This window comes from Nerophis ophidion, linkage group LG18 (assembly GCF_033978795.1).
Source record: "Nerophis ophidion isolate RoL-2023_Sa linkage group LG18, RoL_Noph_v1.0, whole genome shotgun sequence".
Classification (NCBI taxonomy): domain Eukaryota; kingdom Metazoa; phylum Chordata; class Actinopteri; order Syngnathiformes; family Syngnathidae; genus Nerophis; species Nerophis ophidion.
The window spans coordinates 24,500,724-24,521,612 of record NC_084628.1 but is presented as its reverse complement, the minus strand read 5'-3'; the positions used below and the strand labels follow the sequence as shown (position 1 = coordinate 24,521,612).

Genomic DNA, 20,889 nt, shown 5'->3' with positions numbered 1-20,889 from the left:
AAACGACAATTTCCCCATCAAAAAAAAAAAACGAGTATAAAAAAAACCGCGATGGCATTTGGACGTATTCCGATGTTTTTAAACACATTTACGAGGATAAATCTGGGAAATCCCTTATCTTTCAATTGTGTTGCTAGTGTTTTAGTGAGTTTAATGTAACCTGATAGTCGGAAGTGTACGTCCACGGCCGGGTGTTGACGCGCAGTGTCTCAGGGAAGTCGACGGCAGCTGTACGGGAGGCACAAGCTCAGCTGATATCCGGTAAGAAGCGAATTTTTAACCACAATTTTCTCACCGAAACCTGCTGGTTGACATGTGGTCGGGATCCATGTCTGCTTGACCGCGCTCTGATCCATAGGAAAGTTTCAACTCCGGGAATTTTAAACAAGGAATCACTGTGTGTTTGTGTGGCTAAAGGCAAAAGCTTCCCAACTCCATCTTTCTACTGTGACTTCTCCAATATTAATTGAACAAATTGCAAAAGATTCAGCAACACAGATTTCCCAAATACTGTGTAAGTATGCCGTTAAAGCAGACGACTTTTAGCTGTGTGTGTGCGTAGCGCTCATACTTCCTAAAAACCCGTGACGTCCTGCGTACACGTCATCATTACACAACGTTTCCAAGACGAAACTCCCGGGAAATTTAAAATGGTAATTTAGTAAACTAAAAAAGCCGTATTGGCATGTGTTGCAATGTTAATATTTCATCATTGATGTATAAACTATCAGACTGCGTGGTGGGTAGTAGTGGGTTTCAGTAGGCCTTTAAATTAATTAGAGCCCCGGCGGCAATTCAAGGAAATACGGTATTTGGCTTTCATGGCTCTCTCAGCCAAAAAGGTACCCGACCCCTGCCTTAGAGTTCGATCGAACCCAGGTTAAGAACCACTGATCCAGAGATTTAAAGACGGGTATGAGTTAACTGGGCAGTGGCCATTTTACCTCATTTTTTTAAGGCCTCCATGCACAACTTGTAGAAACGGTGGTCCCCACAAGTCATGATTCAAAACTTGGTCCCCATTCCAAATGATAACCAGTGTGTGTGTGTGTGTGTGTGTGTGTTGGGAGGGCGGGGCCTCACCTTTACATAGTCGTACTCGCACAGGTAGGAGGGCTCCAGGTCAAAATGGCTGAAGTAGAGTCGGACCCTGAAGCCTTGAGGGACGCTGATGTTCCAGTGTCTGCTGGCGTCAGGAGGATAGGGCGCAGGGAAGTTCGGAGAGCAAAAGGTGCCAAAGGTTTGTGTCTCCATCAGCTGAGCACCCACCAGCGCCAGGGAGGCGCACAAACACAGGCACCTGCGCACAAGCACACCTCTGCTTAATTTTGACCCCAAACCCGGTCAGGAATGAACATGTCTCACCCGACGATGGCTGCCATGCCAGCCAGCTCCGGTCTCTGCTGGTCTGACGCGTTCCGTACCAGGCACGTGCTGGGATGTTTACGTCCAACCTCCAGCGGGCGGTGCCGGGCGAAGCCTCGCAGTGACGCCACGGGGGGTTGCCACGCCCACGCCCGTTGCCGTGGAGACCGTCCCGCGCGCAGGCTGCTTTCCGAGAACGGAGCGACGCCGCCATGACGGCGAGGCGACACAAGCGCCTGCTGCTGGCCTGCGGAGGCTCGCTCGGACTCTGCTGCGCCCTGGCGGCCGCCGTGGCCACCGGGCTACCGCTCTGGGTCGACGGAACCGTGCTCTGCCGGACCGGGGCCGAGCTGGTCAACGCCACGGGGGCCGAGCTGGACAAGTTCGTGGGCCGCCTGGCGTACGGACTCTTCCACGGGGAGAGGGTGAAGACGTGCGGCCTAGGGGGGAGAACTTCCCGCTTCTCAGGTGAGACAAATTGTCAATTCACTTCTCATTTATCGTCAAATATAACAACAACAAAAAATATGGCGACAATAATGAACGGGACTAAAGTTTCATCTCATGAATAATAAATCATGCGTTTAATTATTTACAAACACTCAACACGTAACTTTTTTTTTTAAACCTCCGATACACAATTGTTGTTTGCAGACCAGAAGCAGCAGCAGCAGCCGCAGAGTGTTTACTGATCTTCTAGGGCAGTAAAGAGCAGCGGTCCATTACTAACAAGCCTTCTGCCTGATTAATTACGCTGAAAAAAAAGCAGCTTTGTCCCTCACACAAATGTCTCACGTAATCATTTACACCACGTGATCCGCCGTACCGTTTTTTTTACATTTTACAGTAATAAACCGTATAAACAACAACTGCAAGATTTTACGGTAAAAAAACAACAACAACGACAAAAAACAGACAGTAATATGTTGTAAAAAACACTTAAAATGTTGCTGTCATTTTCTACTACAATTTTACTCAGTTACAATTTTATTGTATTTATTTGTAGTTGTTTTTTTTACAATAAAACACGGTAAATTACTGGTGGCTTAGTCCAGTGGTTCTCAACCTTTTTTCGGTGATGTACCCCCTGTGAACATTTTTTAGTTCAAGTACCCCCCTAATCAGAGCAAAGCATTTTTGGTTGAAAAAAAGATATAAAGAAGAGAATTTAAGTCCCTACCTTTAGTCAAAAGTGATTTATGACCCCCCATAAAACAATGATTTATGACCCTCAAGGTCAAAGGTCAATGATTTATGACCCCTCAAGGTCAAAGGTTAATGATTTATGAGGGGTCAAGGTTAAAGGTCAAAGGTCAGGTTCAAATGTCAAGGTCAAATGTCAAGGTCAAGTGTGTGTGGCTTACCCGGAAGAGGGTGGAGTTAAGACCTGCGGTGGGAGTGGTTAAACCAGGAAGAGGGTGGAGTTTTAAACAGAAAGAGGGCAGAGTTAAGACCTGCGGTGGGAGTGGTTAAACCAGGAAGAGGGTGGAGTTTTAAACAGAAAGAGGGCAGAGTTAAGACCTGCGGTGGGAGTGGTTAAACCAGGAAGAGGGTGGAGTTTTAAACAGAAAGAGGGCAGAGTTAAGACCTGCGGTGGGAGTGGTTAAACCAGGAAGAGGGTGGAGTTAAGACCTGACAGGGAACAGAGGAGGGTTCAGTTTTTTTAAGAAAGCAATGTCATCTGAGCAGCATGTGACCATATATTTGATAGTTTAAATGTTTACGATCGTTTGAAACAACTTCCAGATTTCGATGTATTGATGGCTGGGAATGTTACGTGTGGAGATGTGGACACGCACGCACTTCACACACACACACACACACACACACACACACACACACACACACACACACACACACGCAGAGGAGGGGTACAAAAGGACGGTGTAAGGCTTAGTCATTATTTGGAGCTTTATACGTTAGCGTAAAGACTTTGTTCGATTCGGTCATGATTAGTGAAACGCCTGTTTCGATTTATAAAAATAATAAAACTTACATTGACGCTCCGCAAAAAAGTCGAGTGTTTCTAAATCGTATTCAGTTTTCAGCTAAAAGAAAGAAGAGACGGAAGCCCTTTCTCGATATTTTCATCGTTATCTACCGTGGATTGGGAAGTTTTTGGTGGACACGCACACACGCACACACACGCACACACTTCACACACACACACACACACACACACACACACACACACACACACACACACACACACACACACACACACACACACACACACACACACACACACACACACACACACACACACACACACACTCGTACGCACTGAAACAACTTCCGTACCTCACGAAAACATATTTAAACAGATGGAAAAAACTATCGCAGAACACAGTGTCACGTAGCAACTGGTCTTTACGGTCGTTTGAATCAACAGGTCAGTTTGGGGGACAAAAGGAGGGTTCAGTTTTTACTGACTTCCCATCTGACAGTTTAAATGTTTATGACCGTTTGAATCAACAGGACACGCACGCACACACACACACACGCACGCACACACACACACACACACACACATACACACACACACACACGCACACACACACACACACACACACACACACACACACACACACACACCATTACCTCTGCTTTACCATGTTATTAGACATTGGTTTAACTCCATTTAAGCATTTAAACGTTAAAAGCATTGCACTTGTACGACGATGTAATACCTTTTTTTTTTTAACAGCCGATGACGACGAAGTGAAAGACGATGAACTTTGCTTAAACGGTCTTACAAAGTTGGAAGATGATTTTCGAGGTGTGTTTAAACCTTCAAATTATTTAATATTATGTGTATTCATTATTTAGTTTCATAGAGGATTTGCCGTAAGATCCTAACGCGATCGTTTTAACACAATCGCAGTCTGGTGAGTCAAATGATTCTCATTTTACAAGAAAAAAAACATGCGGTATACGATACATATATACATATATTTACTTACAGATTTTCCGTTTACATCTCTTGCTCACTGGTCTCCCTTAAAGCTGGCGGGTCCGTCAACGGCCGTTCCAGGCAGAGGAGAAGGCTTGATTGCGCCAAAGACTCCAGACATCGAATCCTTGCTCCGAGGGGAAATCATCGAAAACGACGGTGAATGTCCGACAGGCACCCGCTGTAAGTTTTTCTCGTTTTCTGTAAGCTTTTTAAGATTCTCAGGAGCTTTAAAGAGCTCCTCTCATTCCAATGTCTTTCGCTCAAATGAATTTCGCGCCTAAAGGGAATGGGCGGGGACTGATTCCGGAGGTGGGCGGTTGTTTCCGCCAAGCAACCTTCTGGTTGAAATGGAGTGTGGATCAAGATGGATCCCTACTCTATATTCTTTTATTTAACCCAATGTTTTTTAAATACGTGTATAATGCTTTATATCCTATGTGTTGTGAATTCCATCCTACAATATCTTCCAAGGAACCCAAAGAAATGTTACCACACCTCCCGCTTTATTTATTCTATAGATTGCCTGAACTATTTCATAAACTAAATCTTGTCTTGTTTCTGATGCTATGTTTTTTATGCTCATCAATGCACTGTTGGACTGCGAGCACACAACTACTTTCCTTGCTTTGTTTTCCTCTATCCAGTTAACTGCCATATAAATTGCTACCAATTCCCCCGTAAAAACAGATAGTTTATCACTGATTATTTTATTTAATACTATGTTTCCTTGTGGGATAACTGCTACAGCTCTTACCTTTATTTTTTTTTATATAGTTTTTGATGCATCCGTATATATCATATCTCAATCCATTTTTCTATCCGGTAACTATTTAAATTTCTATTCTTTAGTAATTGCATGTTTTCTTTTGGGTTATCAAACATCCACGGTGGTATTGCAGGCATTGGTACTGTAGGACTAACTTTAATATTGTCAATTTTAACTTTATTACATATGTCTCCTATAATCCACCCAAAACTATTCTTTTTTTCTTTTCTCTTTTTCTTGGCAGATTGGTAGCACTGGACAAGTCGGATATCCTTGCTTGGATCCTTTTAAAGTTGCCCGATAAACTGCTGAGAGTTGATCTCTCCTCTTGTCCAAAGGTTTTTCGTTCATTTTTACTTGTAATACTGGCACTAGGGTTGATGTAGTAGCTCCACAACATAACCTTAAAGCCTGTGACTGGATCCGGTCTATTTTCCCAAGTCATGTTTTTGAAGCAGATTGGTAAATAATGCATCCGTAATCAATAACAGATGGAATTAAAGTTATAAATATATACATGTATTGTTTTCAACGTTAACCTATCAGCCCCCCAATCATTACCCCTCAAAGCCTTCATTATATTTAACACCTTTTTACTTTTTCCCCTATTTTTTTATTTTCCGGAAGGAACACTCCTGAAGGAATAAATAAAGTACTATCTAATCTAATCTAATCAAATCTATTTTGCTGATGTGGGTTGACTAGTTCATATTTTTATCAAACCATATTCCTAAATATTTAAATACTTGTACCTCTTCTATATTTTCACCTTAGAGTTTTTATTTGGAGCTTGTTTGGTACTTTTGTCTTTGTAAAATGTATGACTTTTGTCTTTCCAACAGAGAATCTTAAACCTCAAGCCGTTCCCCAGTCTTGAACATTATTTACCACTTTGTTAGTTTTTTGATTATTTCTTTTGACTCTAAATAATATACTAGTCTTTCATTAATCTTTTTTTTTTTTTCCATTACTTTTCCCCAAATTTATAATTTCCTGCCTCTTCCGGGTCTTACCCTGACTTGCATATTGGAATTGTTACCGCTAATTTTCCCCTCTGCCGGTCATTCTCCTTCTTCATATATCCTGTCATATCATTTCAAGACCACTTCTTTGACGATGCTACCTAAGTTTTTGATCATTTGATAACCCGCTAGGTCTTTCCCCGGTGACGTATTTTTAACCTTTTTCAAAATTCGAACCATTTCATTCAAAGAAAATGTCATATCCATAGTGTTGGTAAAGCTATTATCGTTGTCTTCCATCATTTCCCCAATATTTAAACTCATTGTTTTTTCTCTCTTTTGTTTTTCCACATTTCTCAAATTATCATTACTGTGCACTTTAACACATTTTTTTTGCTAAAGGTTCTGCTGTTTCTTTACCCGTGACTACATCTTCTTTAATAAATGTGGCACATCATCCTCTTTACCCTTCATTCCTATCTTTACGAATCGTTATATATCCTTTTATTATAAAGTTAAATTTTGGCTTCAGCCCTGTTTCTTGAATACAAATTATACGTGGTTTAGTTTTCATATTTTTAATATATCCCTTTAATTCATGTTCGGTTGCTATCAAACTTCTGGCATTCCACCGGACCATTAACAGGGTGTTGGAATGTGGTAACATGACTCCGTCACGTCTACTCTCCGTAGTACAGCTTGCACCCGGTACCAAGATAGTTCTTTCAACAACTTTGATGCTGCTTTGACAATTATTTTGATCTTCTCAGTCTTATTTTTACTTTCATTTTGTATCAAAGTTGAGTTGTGCTCTCTGGTTTATTTTGCAAATGAACCGACAGAACATGATCATGTACAAGACTCGCCTACCCACAATGCACTGCAACCCAACGCTCCTGGTCGGATGTTTTTTTCGGGGTTCATGGAGAGATGCGGTAAAGAGTGGTAGCCAAGACACACGGTCACACACGGTCACACACGGTCACACACGGTCACACTCGGCAATTATTTTGACCTGGGGAGCAGATACAGAGGAAAAAATGTGTCTGGGGGGCCGGGATATCTGATTTTCAGGTACAAAAAACTTCACAATGACACAAAATAAACACAACAGTTAAACCTCACACTAAAAAACAAGACATTGACTTGTACGTTCAAAAGACAGAATAGAACAAGTCAAGACATGCAATGCCATCTACAAAATGTTATGTAAATGTTAGTCATTACACACGCGGCTATGGTTTTGATGTATTTGTTACAGACATGTTTACGTCAAGTAACATCACATGGTTCCATTTGCACCTTTCAACAAATCTGAAAAGGAATATTAAGAAGTAAAACTTATATTTAATCCTACCTCTTCTCCGAGCACACGGTGACTGTACATACGGGTCGAAAAATGTTGACCTAATTCAGCATTTCTCAAAGTGTGGGGAATAGAGACATGACAGGTGGGGCGCGAGGAAAGGGAGGAAATTTTTTATTTTTGATTTTTTTTTACTATGCTTTCATTTTCTATACACACTGTAAATCACTTTGTGATTCTGTCTGTGAAATCCGCCGTATAAATAAATGTAAATTACTTATTTTTCCTGTAGGCTTTAAATTTCTCGGCAGGAGCGAAAGTTTGACAGACATAGCAACAGTAACTTTTGCAGGCAGGGCTAAGAGGAACAAACTTTCGCGCGGATGGGTAGCAGGCTAATGTGCGGACCACAATTACACAAAATGGATACATTTGCAACTCGCACCTCAAAGGTCTGCGGAGAAACAAAAATATGACGGGTCTAATCAACCAAAAAGTCAACCTAAAAGAAAATATGGCGAAGGGTATCTTGCTCTTGGATTCACGGCAGCGGAGGTGGGGGCAGAGGAGAGACCTCTGTGTGTTCTTTGTCTAAAACGGCTAGCAGCAGACAGCATCAGGCCCAACAAAGTAAAGAGACAACTCGAGACCACACATGATGTCCAATAAATTGTTTTGTTGGGGCGATGGGGGTAGGTGGGCCTTGAGTCTAAAGTGGTGATGACAGAAAAAAAAAAAAGTTTGAGAAGCCCTGACCTAATTGTACGGATCTCACTTTAAACGGCAAACCGATCATTTAAATGTTTTCACTTTGAATATGAAACGAGGAGTAAAATGTACAATGTACAATATTATCAATTATTTCACAAGGACATGTTTTAAGGATATTGTACAGTATAATTAAATCTAAAATGAATGTGATCACTTTCAGGATCATTTTATTTTTAGCCAGTAAACAACTGTTATGTACTTTTGAATCGGGTTTTCCCCTTTAAATAACAAAAATTATAGAATTTTACAATATTCATTATTATTAAATATTAAATGTGCCAACTAGTTTTACGGCATACATCATTCCCCCTTTACCCATTTGTTAAAAAGACGAAAGTTGATGCGAACGCCTACGTGCTGTCAGAAAACTAAAAGAAGAAGAATGCCTTTGTGCAATTACTGCTATCCTGGCACAAGTTATAAAACAAACAAAGTTACCAAATTTTTTTTCTGAGGAGACAAAACGAAAAAGAAAGAAAAATAATAAATCAATCAATAAAATGCATCAGTCAAATAGTACAGGCAACTTCGTTAACATGGAGCCACAGACAATTTCATTCAAAAAGTCCCAATTGCTAACATAAAGATACAACAACAAATAAAGGCAAAGAAGGCCTAGTAGGTAATTACAACAACAGACAAAGTATTAAAAATGTCGGTCCAATAACTGCACAGGGATGGGCAGAGCCAAAACATGTGTAGCAAGTAAGCTGGAGACTGTTGACACTGAAATAAGGCTATATGTGGCACAGATACAAGATTTATAAACTCTACTTAAAGCCCCACTTAAGAATTTTCAGTTTTGGTTTATATTGGCCTCACCAGTGAACCAAAGCGATGGCGTTTTCCCAAAAGGAAAACCACATTTACCATGAGGACTAGCGCATATAGCGTCCAACTGACACGATAATGCCACAATGATTCTGTATTACTGAACTTTCCACAGTAGGAACCTACATTCGTTTTCTACCACTTATTCCCTTTTGGGGACGTGGGGGTCGCTGGCGCCTATCTCAGCTACAATCGGGTGGAAGGAGGTGTACACCCTGGACAAGTCGCCATCTCATCGCAGGGTCAACATAGATAGACGGACAACATTCACACCAACCTACATATTTTACTCAAACCTTATATTTGCAGTTTGAAGTCACTGCATTGTTTTTTCCTTGTACAGTTCTTTTGAGTTTGTTGCGTGGTTGGTCAGTGTGGAACTGCAAAGTATCGCGCTGGTGGGTATTTATTGCTACCACACAAATTTCCAGTAGCTAAAATTAGTATTATTCTGATTTGAGCATTGAAAGTCACTTACTAGTTTAGCAGGAACAGATCCAAAGCAGCATTGGTCTAAAATCTCTTGTCTTTTGACCTCACGCAAGTTAGTGAAAGTCGTGCCATTGTTGATCCTTGATTGTCCCTCCCTTTTTTTTTTTTTTGAAAACCCGATTCAAAAGTACATAACAGTTGTTTACTGGCTAAAAATAAAATGATCCTGAAAGTGATCACATTCATTTTAGATTTAATTATACTGTACAATATCCTTAAAACATGTCCTTGTGAAATAATTGATAATATTGTACATTGTACATTTTACTCCTCGTTTCATATTCAAAGTGAAAACATTTAAATGATCGGTTTGCCGTTTAAAGTGAGATCCGTACAATTAGGTCAGGGCTTCTCAAACTTTTTTTTTTTTCTGTCATCACCACTTTAGACTCAAGGCCCACCTACCCCCATCGCCCCAACAAAACAATTTATTGGACATCATGTGTGGTCTCGAGTTGTCTCTTTACTTTGTTGGGCCTGATGCTGTCTGCTGCTAGCCGTTTTAGACAAAGAACACACAGAGGTCTCTCCTCTGCCCCCACCTCCGCTGCCGTGAATCCAAGAGCAAGATACCCTTCGCCATATTTTCTTTTAGGTTGACTTTTTGGTTGATTAGACCCGTCATATTTTTGTTTCTCCGCAGACCTTTGAGGTGCGAGTTGCAAATGTATCCATTTTGTGTAATTGTGGTCCGCACATTAGCCTGCTACCCATCCGCGCGAAAGTTTGTTCCTCTTAGCCCTGCCTGCAAAAGTTACTGTTGCTATGTCTGTCAAACTTTCGCTCCTGCCGAGAAATTTAAAGCCTACAGGAAAAATAAGTAATTTACATTTATTTATACGGCGGATTTCACAGACAGAATCACAAAGTGATTTACAGTGTGTATAGAAAATGAAAGCATAGTAAAAAAAAATCAAAAATAAAAAATTTCCTCCCTTTCCTCGCGCCCCACCTGTCATGTCTCTATTCCCCACACTTTGAGAAATGCTGAATTAGGTCAACATTTTTCGACCCGTATGTACAGTCACCGTGTGCTCGGAGAAGAGGTAGGATTAAATATAAGTTTTACTTCTTAATATTCCTTTTCAGATTTGTTGAAAGGTGCAAATGGAACCATGTGATGTTACTTGACGTAAACATGTCTGTAACAAATACATCAAAACCATAGCCGCGTGTGTAATGACTAACATTTACATAACATTTTGTAGATGGCATTGCATGTCTTGACTTGTTCTATTCTGTCTTTTGAACGTACAAGTCAATGTCTTGTTTTTTAGTGTGAGGTTTAACTGTTGTGTTTATTTTGTGTCATTGTGAAGTTTTTTGTACCTGAAAATCAGATATCCCGGCCCCCCAGACACATTTTTTCCTCTGTATCTGCTCCCCAGGTCAAAATAATTGCCGAGTGTGACCGTGTGTGACCGTGTGTGACCGTGTGTGACCGTGTGTCTTGGCTACCACTCTTTACCGCATCTCTCCATGAACCCCGAAAAAAACATCCGACCAGGAGCGTTGGGTTGCAGTGCATTGTGGGTAGGCGAGTCTTGTACATGATCATGTTCTGTCGGTTCATTTGTAAAATAAACCAGAGAGCACAACTCAACTTTGATACAAAATGAAAGTAAAAATAAGACTGAGAAGATCAAAATAATTGTCAAAGCAGCATCAAAGTTGTTGAAAGAACTATCTTGGTACCGGGTGCAAGCTGTACTACGGAGAGTAGACGTGACGGAGTCATGTTACCACATTCCAACACCCTGTTAATGGTCCGGTGGAATGCCAGAAGTTTGATAGCAACCGAACATGAATTAAAGGGATATATTAAAAATATGAAAACTAAACCACGTATAATTTGTATTCAAGAAACAGGGCTGAAGCCAAAATTTAACTTTATAATAAAAGGATATATAACGATTCGTAAAGATAGGAATGAAGGGTAAAGAGGATGATGTGCCACATTTATTAAAGAAGATGTAGTCACGGGTAAAGAAACAGCAGAACCTTTAGCAAAAAAAATGTGTTAAAGTGCACAGTAATGATAATTTGAGAAATGTGGAAAAACAAAAGAGAGAAAAAACAATGAGTTTAAATATTGGGGAAATGATGGAAGACAACGATAATAGCTTTACCAACACTATGGATATGACATTTTCTTTGAATGAAATGGTTCGAATTTTGAAAAAGGTTAAAAATACGTCACCGGGGAAAGACCTAGCGGGTTATCAAATGATCAAAAACTTAGGTAGCATCGTCAAAGAAGTGGTCTTGAAATGATATGACAGGATATATGAAGAAGGAGAATGACCGGCAGAGGGGAAAATTAGCGGTAACAATTCCAATATGCAAGTCAGGGTAAGACCCGGAAGAGGCAGGAAATTATAAATTTGGGGAAAAGTAATGGAAAAAAAAAAAAAGATTAATGAAAGACTAGTATATTATTTAGAGTCAAAAGAAATAATCAAAAAACTAACAAAGTGGTAAATAATGTTCAAGACTGGGGAACGGCTTGAGGTTTAAGATTCTCTGTTGGAAAGACAAAAGTCATACATTTTACAAAGACAAAAGTACCAAACAAGCTCCAAATAAAAACTCTAAGGTGAAAATATAGAAGAGGTACAAGTATTTAAATATTTAGGAATATGGTTTGATAAAAATATGAACTAGTCAACCCACATCAGCAAAATAGATTTGATTAGATTAGATTAGATAGTACTTTATTTATTCCTTCAGGAGTGTTCCTTCCGGAAAATAAAAAAATAGGGGAAAAAGTAAAAAGGTGTTAAATATAATGAGGGCTTTGAGGGGTAATGATTGGGGGGCTGATAGGTTAACGTTGAAAACAATACATGTATATATTTATAACTTTAATTCCATCTGTTATTGATTACGGATGCATTATTTACCAATCTGCTTCAAAAACATGACTTGGGAAAATAGACCGGATCCAGTCACAGGCTTTAAGGTTATGTTGTGGAGCTACTACATCAACCCTAGTGCCAGTATTACAAGTAAAAATGAACGAAAAACCTTTGGACAAGAGGAGAGATCAACTCTCAGCAGTTTATCGGGCAACTTTAAAAGGATCCAAGCAAGGATATCCGACTTGTCCAGTGCTACCAATCTGCCAAGAAAAAGAGAAAAGAAAAAAAGAATAGTTTTGGGTGGATTATAGGAGACATATGTAATAAAGTTAAAATTGACAATATTAAAGTTAGTCCTACAGTACCAATGCCTGCAATACCACCGTGGATGTTTGATAACCCAAAAGAAAACATGCAATTACTAAAGAATAGAAATTTAAATAGTTACCGGATAGAAAAATGGATTGAGATATGATATATACGGATGCATCAAAAACTATATAAAAAAAAATAAAGGTAAGAGCTGTAGCAGTTATCCCACAAGGAAACATAGTATTAAATAAAATAATCAGTGATAAACTATCTGTTTTTACGGGGGAATTGGTAGCAATTTATATGGCAGTTAACTGGATAGAGGAAAACAAAGCAAGGAAAGTAGTTGTGTGCTCGCAGTCCAACAGTGCATTGATGAGCATAAAAAACATAGCATCAGAAACAAGACAAGATTTAGTTTATGAAATAGTTCAGGCAATCTATAGAATAAATAAAGCGGGAGGTGTGGTAACATTTCTTTGGGTTCCTTGGAAGATATTGTAGGATGGAATTCACAACACATAGGATATAAAGCATTATACACGTATTTAAAAAACATTGGGTTAAATAAAAGAATATAGAGTAGGGATCCATCTTGATCCACACTCCATTTCAACCAGAAGGTTGCTTGGCGGAAACAACCGCCCACCTCCGGAATCAGTCCCCGCCCATTCCCCTTAGGCGCGAAATTCATTTGAGCGAAAGACATTGGAATGAGAGGAGCTCTTTAAAGCTCCTGAGAATCTTAAAAAGCTTACAGAAAACGAGAAAAACTTACAGCGGGTGCCTGTCGGACATTCACCGTCGTTTTCGATGATTTCCCCTCGGAGCAAGGATTCGATGTCTGGAGTCTTTGGCGCAATCAAGCCTTCTCCTCTGCCTGGAACGGCCGTTGACGGACCCGCCAGCTTTAAGGGAGACCAGTGAGCAAGAGATGTAAACGGAAAATCTGTAAGTAAATATATGTATATATGTATCGTATACCGCATGTTTTTTTTCTTGTAAAATGAGAATCATTTGACTCACCAGACTGCGATTGTGTTAAAACGATCGCGTTAGGATCTTACGGCAAATCCTCTATGAAACTAAATAATGAATACACATAATATTAAATAATTTGAAGGTTTAAACACACCTCGAAAATCATCTTCCAACTTTGTAAGACCGTTTAAGCAAAGTTCATCGTCTTTCACTTCGTCGTCATCGGCTGTTAAAAAAAAAAAGGTATTACATCGTCGTACAAGTGCAATGCTTTTAACGTTTAAATGCTTAAATGGAGTTAAACCAATGTCTAATAACATGGTAAAGCAGAGGTAATGGTGTGTGTGTGTGTGTGTGTGTGTGTGTGTGTGTGTGTGTGTGTGTGCGTGTGTGTGTGTGTGTATGTGTGTGTGTGTGTGTGTGTGTGCGTGCGTGTGTGTGTGTGTGCGTGCGTGTCCTGTTGATTCAAACGGTCATAAACATTTAAACTGTCAGATGGGAAGTCAGTAAAAACTGAACCCTCCTTTTGTCCCCCAAACTGACCTGTTGATTCAAACGACCGTAAAGACCAGTTGCTACGTGACACTGTGTTCTGCGATAGTTTTTTCCATCTGTTTAAATATGTTTTCGTGAGGTACGGAAGTTGTTTCAGTGCGTACGAGTGTGTGTGTGTGTGTGTGTGTGTGTGTGTGTGTGTGTGTGTGTGTGTGTGTGTGTGTGTGTGTGTGTGTGTGTGTGAAGTGTGTGCGTGTGTGTGCGTGTGTGCGTGTCCACCAAAAACTTCCCAATCCACGGTAGATAACGATGAAAATATCGAGAAAGGGCTTCCGTCTCTTCTTTCTTTTAGCTGAAAACTGAATACGATTTAGAAACACTCGACTTTTTTGCGGAGCGTCAATGTAAGTTTTATTATTTTTATAAATCGAAACAGGCGTTTCACTAATCATGACCGAATCGAACAAAGTCTTTACGCTAACGTATAAAGCTCCAAATAATGACTAAGCCTTACACCGTCCTTTTGTACCCCTCCTCTGCGTGTGTGTGTGTGTGTGTGTGTGTGTGTGTGTGTGTGTGTGTGTGTGTGTGTGTGTGTGTGTGTGAAGTGCGTGCGTGTCCACATCTCCACACGTAACATTCCCAGCCATCAATACATCGAAATCTGGAAGTTGTTTCAAACGATCGTAAACATTTAAACTATCAAATATATGGTCACATGCTGCTCAGATGACATTGCTTTCTTAAAAAAACTGAACCCTCCTCTGTTCCCTGTCAGGTCTTAACTCCACCCTCTTCCTGGTTTAACCACTCCCACCGCAGGTCTTAACTCTGCCCTCTTTCTGTTTAAAACTCCACCCTCTTCCTGGTTTAACCACTCCCACCGCAGGTCTTAACTCTGCCCTCTTTCTGTTTAAAACTCCACCCTCTTCCTGGTTTAACCACTCCCACCGCAGGTCTTAACTCTGCCCTCTTTCTGTTTAAAACTCCACCCTCTTCCTGGTTTAACCACTCCCACCGCAGGTCTTAACTCCACCCTCTTCCGGGTAAGCCACACACACTTGACCTTGACATTTGACCTTGACATTTGAACCTGACCTTTGACTTTGACCTTTAACCTTGACCCCTCATAAATCATTAACCTTTGACCTTGAGGGGTCATAAATCATTGACCTTTGACCTTGAGGGTCATAAATCATTGTTTTATGGGGGGTCATAAATCACTTTTGACTAAAGGTAGGGACTTAAATTCTCTTAAAGATAAATAAGTAAAATACAGCACTATGTCATCAGTTTCTGATTTATTAAATTGTATAACAGTGCAAAATATTGCTCATTGGTAGTGGTCTTTCTTGAATTATCTGGGAAAAAAAGATAAAATAACTAAAAACTTGTAGAAAAATAAACAAGTGATTTAATTATAAATAAAGATTTTTACACATAGAAGTAATCATCAACTTAAAGTGCCCTCTTTTGGGATTGCAATAGAGATCCATCTGGATTCATGAACTTAATTCTAAACATTTCTTCACAAAAAAAGAAATGTTTCACGTCAATATTTATAGAACATGTCCACAAAAAATGTAGCTGTTAACACTGAATATTGCATTGTTGCATTTCTTTTCACAGTTTATGTACTTACATTCACATTTTGTTGAAGTATTATTCAATAAATATATTTATAAAGGATTTTTGAATTGTTGCTATTTTTAGAATATTTAAAAAAAAATCTCACGTAGCCCTTGGCATACCTTTAAGTACCCCCAGGGGTACACGTACCCCCATTTGAGAACCACTGGCTTAGTCGACCAGAATGTTACTGTAAACATTGCCGTGCATATTACTGTAGATCAGGGGTCTCAAACTCAATTTACCTGGGGGCCACTGCATGCAGAGTCTGGGGGAGATTGGGCCGCAAGAAAATATTTCTTAAAAAAAATATCGGTGTGGGGGGTTCGCTATGGAGTTTACAGTTACGGTAGCACAATTAATTCCGTACGGGCCGCACAACGCTGTCAAGCAACCCTTCATGTAAAACTTGTGAGCCGCGCTAACAATAAAGTTTTTTAGAAAGGTGGTGGACGCAGGGGTCTCAAGCACTTGAGACCCCTGCTGTAGATGGAAAAACAGTATCAGTGTTTTTTTAAATATTCTGGCAAATGAGCTTAATATAAAAAAAACAACTGCTGTACAATTTTTACATTTACAGTAATAAACCTTCAAACCAACAACCACGTAATTCACAGTGAAAACAAAAACCGGCATTAATGTTGTAAAAAAAAAAAAACCTGTAAATTTTACTGTAATTTGTTACTGTTATTTTACTTAGTTACCTTTTTTTTCTAAATATAATAATATAATTTTTACGTAAATTACTAGCGCCTTAGTGGACCAGAATTTTACTGTAAAAATTTAGTTTTTTTTACAACATATTACTGTAGATGGAAAAACAGTGTCACTGTTTTATTTTATTCTGACAAATGAGCTTAGTAGAAAAACAACTGCTGTCCCGTTTTTACATTTACAGTAATAAACTGTCAAAACAACAACTGCAGATTTCACAGTAAAATAACACTGTAAATTTTACTGAAGTTTTTTACCCTATTTTTATTCAGTTCTGTTCAATTTTATTCAGTTCATTATTTTTGTACAATACATTTTTTTTTTAAATTACGGTAAATTACTGGTAGTTTATTGGACCAGAATTTTACGGTAAAAATTGGCAAGTTTTTTTTTTTTTTTACAACATATTACTGTAGATGGAAAAACAGTATCAGTGTTGTTTTTAATATTCTGGCAAATGAGCTTATTATAAAAAACAACAACTGCAGTACCGTTTTTACATTTACAGTAATAAACGGTAAAAACGACAACCACAGATTTTACGGTAAAAAAACGGCAGTAATATGTTGTAAAAAAAACCCACTGTAAATTTTACTGTAATTTGACTTAGTTACCTTTTTTTTTTAATTTAATACGTTTTTTTTACGGTAAATTACGGATGGCTTCGTCGACCTGAATTTTACTGCAGATGGAAAAACAGCATCACTGTTTTTTTTATTCTGGCAAATGAGCTTACTATAAAAAGCAACAACTGCAGTACCATTTTTACATTTACAGTAATAAACCGTAAAAACAACAACCGCGGATTTTACGGTAAAAAAACCCCGGCAGTAATGTTATAAAAAACACTAAAAAAATGTACTGTAATTTTACTTAGTTACCTTTTTTTTTTTTTTTTAATATAATACGGTTTTTTTGACGGTAAATTACTGGCAGCTTAGACGACCATAATTTTACTGTAAAAATTGCTGGACTTATTACTGTAGATGGAAAAACAGCATCACTGTTTTATTTTATTCTGGCAAATGAGCTTACTATAAAAAACAACAACTGCTGTACTGTTTTTACATTTGTAGGAATAAACTGTCAAAACAACAACCACAGATTATGTTGTAAAAAAAAAACACTGTAATGTTTTGCCCTAATTTTATTCAGTTGCCTATTTTTTTTGTACTATATATACTAACAAAAAAATACGGTAAATTACTGACGGCTTAGTGGACCATAATTTTAACGTAAAAACTGACAGTTTTTTTGTTTTTTTTACAACATATTACCGTAGATTGAAAAACAGTATCATTGTTGATAAACCGTAAAAACAACAACCACAGATTTTACGGTTAAAAAAACCCGACAGTAATATGTTGTAAAAAACACTGTACTTTTTTACTGCAATTTTACTCAGTTACCAAATTTTTTCAAATATTTTTTTACAATATAATACGTTTTTTGGACGGTACATTACTGGCAGCTTAGTGGACTAGAATTTTACTGTAAAAATTGACGGTGGTTTTTAAATGGAAAAACAGTATCACTGTTTTTTTTCATTCTGGCAAATGAGATTACTATTAAAAAAAATTGCCATTCCGTTTTTACATTCACAGTAATAAACCGTAAAAACAACAATCACAGATTTTACGGTAAAAGGGCAGTAATACGTTATAAAAAACACTGTAAATTATACTGTAATTTTGTACTCTAATTTTACTCTTACCTTTTTTTTTTATTTTTACAATATATAGGATTTTTTTTACATTAAATTATTGGCAGCTTAGTGGACCAGAATTTCACTGTAAAAATTGATGGTGGTTTTTCCAACATATTACTGTAGATGGTAAAACAGTATCACTGCTTTTTTTATTCTGTACGGAGCCCCTAAAGGGACATGGGGAAAATATTTTTTTATACATGTTTCTTGAGCGCAAATGAGATTAATATAAAAAAAAAAAATTGCAATATTGTTTTTACACTTACAGTAGTAAACCGTAAAAATAACAGCAGATTGTAAGGTAATAAAACAGTAGTAATATTTTGTAAAAAAAAAAAAAAAAAACCCACTACATTTTACTGTAATTTTTGTTAATTCGAACCGAAATATCATGGCTTTTGACACTGCGCCATTTTAGTATATTGCCTATTCCTGTTTTCATGCTAACATTCGTGTGCTAGCATTTTAATTCATTTTGATCATTTACACATAAAAGAAATGGGTTTTGAGGCAGGCGTCCACCTTGCAAGAATACTAATCCTTACCCTTATAACAAACTAATGCTAACAAGCTAACGTTAGCTTGTTAACGTTAGCTTCATAACACAGATAGCAAACCCATCAAAAGTCTACATAATAAATGTACACATTCTCCCCAAAAAATTTAATATTCATCTTTATTATCATTTAGGATTGACTTTAGTTGTAAATTGTCCTCATAAATCAACAAGTTTGCTTTTGTGTGGCAGTTTTTTCAGAACTATTGGACGCGGTCCCAGCAGGTCTTCATGTAACCATCATCTTTTTCTGCGGCGCGCTGGTGGTCTTCTCGTCCGTGGCCAGCGGCTTCTTCTTCTTCAACGCCTTTGGACGTCCTTACGAGACGCTGCACGGCCCTATGGGACTTTACTTGTGGACGGCCGTGTGCTGTAAGCGTCTCGCACCGCCACTAGTTTGGCATTAATCTGACATCGACCACTTTTTGTCCCATAAAAGCCACATTTGAAGTCAGGTTACCGAGTGACACTGCCAACTAGTGGCCTGGCATGCAAATGACACATACTTTTTATTTCTCAGTGACGTCTACAAGTTGTGATTTCCCGCAGGTCTGTGCAGCTTCCTGGTCCTGATCCTGTTTGTGTCTGAGGTGAAAGTCCATCGTCTGTCCGAGCGCATCGCTAACTTTAACGAAGTGGCCTTCGTCTTCCAGACGTACGGCGAGCGCTACGACGTTTCTTTCTGGCTTTTCCTGCTGGTCTTCCTTCTCCAAGGAGTCAACGTGGCACTGGTCCGACTGGCCGGCATGCAGTTTCCCTTCCAGGGAACCAAAAACTTGGACCTGAACGGGGGCGCAGCCGACCTCATGTACTAATGTAACAGAAAGCGGGGGCCATTTTGATTTTTCACCGTTTCTGAACCAATACAATATTTATTAGAACCATTAGTGCCCCCACTCAATTTTGGTGAACGTTAAAGGTCCCGGGGACCCAGATGGGTCTAGGTCATTAAAGTGTTAAAAACAAGTCATATGTATTTTTTTGTGTTTTACGTTCAAAGCTAAAATATTCAGATCTATCCGTTGACATAGTTTACATTTTTTCCTTTTTTTGTCAGCAAAACCCCTGATTTATTAAATAGGAAAAACACAAAATGTGCAATATTTTCCTCTAAAAAATGTTCCAAGTAGAATATTTGATGTGATGTAATTGGAGGCTTGAATAGGTCAATAATTCATGACAACATTAATTTTGATTCCTAATTTTTTTAGTTGAAAAAAAAAGACTTAAGGCCCATACTCATAAGTGTTAAAAATATTAATAAATAAATATACATTATTTTTATTTTTAAGGCTTAAATATATCTGTTGATTGTTAGTTGTTTTTTGAGCAGAGTTAAAAAAAAAAAAAACATCCCAAAAGGCCCCCCACTCACAAGTGTTAAAAATAATAATAAATAAATATTAGTTTTATTTTGAGTGCTTAAATCAATCCATTGATTGTAAGTTGTTGTTTTTTGATGTCAGTTTAAAAGTAAAAAGTTTATTAGTGTCAATATTGTAACATTTTATAGTTACATTGCACCTCTTTTATTCTCTCTTTTTTTAAAGTATTTTTAAAAATAGCCTTTAAAAAGGTGCACATTAGATGCTAGGCAATAGAGCCGCTGATCGTGCTTCGGCGGCGGCTGCATCTTTTCTTGTCAACAAACGAAGATGTTGTAGGATCACATGCTTAAACATCATGGAATTGTTGTTCATTATCCCCCCATAGTAGTAGTTACAGCAGTAATACAATCAAGGACCTCAAACGCAATCAATCAGAACGATTCGCATTAGCAGTAAGCATTGAGGGGAGCCGTTGCAGCCTATTCTCGGTTCGATAATGGCACATTTCTTTCCTATTTCTATATTGTAAATCCCTTTTTTATGGTAACTTTGAATGGAAAGTGGTTTGACGGAATGCTGTTGCATTAAAGATACAGCAGAGGGCATTGTCACATTAAATCACTCATTTTACAGCAGGAGAATGCTTTGACAAGACACTTGTAACTACTAGTTTTATATACTGTATGCCTGACACTCTTTTTTTTAAATGAATAAAACCCCATTTACATGTGTTTTATACCTGTCAGTGTATTATGGGCTACAAAATAGGCCTTTTTATGGGTGTGTGATCTACTGTGTACTGTATCGACATATGAGGACTATCTGAAGATTGTCAGAATAAAAATGTACAAATAAA

General features: G+C 38.4%; 1 protein-coding gene and 1 pseudogene across 2 annotated transcripts; one reads left to right on the top strand and one right to left on the bottom strand.

The window, feature by feature from the left end:
• The window catches only part of LOC133536996 (mannan-binding lectin serine protease 1-like), a 13,731-nt pseudogene extending 9,612 nt beyond the window's left edge, over positions 1-4,119 (bottom strand).
• On the top strand, positions 1,131-20,889 carry clrn1 (clarin 1). 2 transcript variants are annotated; one of them, XM_061877808.1, is made up of 4 exons: positions 1,131-1,833; positions 18,898-19,077; positions 19,255-19,295; positions 19,359-20,889. In XM_061877808.1, exons 1-4 carry the CDS (start codon positions 1,578-1,580, stop codon positions 19,518-19,520), a joined length of 639 nt encoding a protein of 212 aa, XP_061733792.1. In that variant the 5' UTR covers positions 1,131-1,577; the 3' UTR covers positions 19,521-20,889. The 2 variants fall into 2 exon arrangements, with proteins under 2 accessions (XP_061733792.1, XP_061733791.1); XM_061877807.1 differs by having other exon boundaries at positions 1,140-1,833; positions 19,255-20,889.

What these genes read in the sequence shown, in the direction of transcription:
- clrn1 (XM_061877807.1), top strand. Translation starts at nt 1,578, where the DNA reads ATGACGGCGAGGCGACACAAGCGCCTGCTGCTGGCCTGCGGAGGCTCG. An exon ending in GAGAACTTCCCGCTTCTCAG is followed by an intron (nt 1,834 to 18,897) that starts GTGAGACAAATT and finishes TTTGTGTGGCAG; the next exon opens with TTTTTTCAGAACTATTGGAC. An exon ending in CTTGTGGACGGCCGTGTGCT is followed by an intron (nt 19,078 to 19,254) that starts GTAAGCGTCTCG and finishes GATTTCCCGCAG; the next exon opens with GTCTGTGCAGCTTCCTGGTC.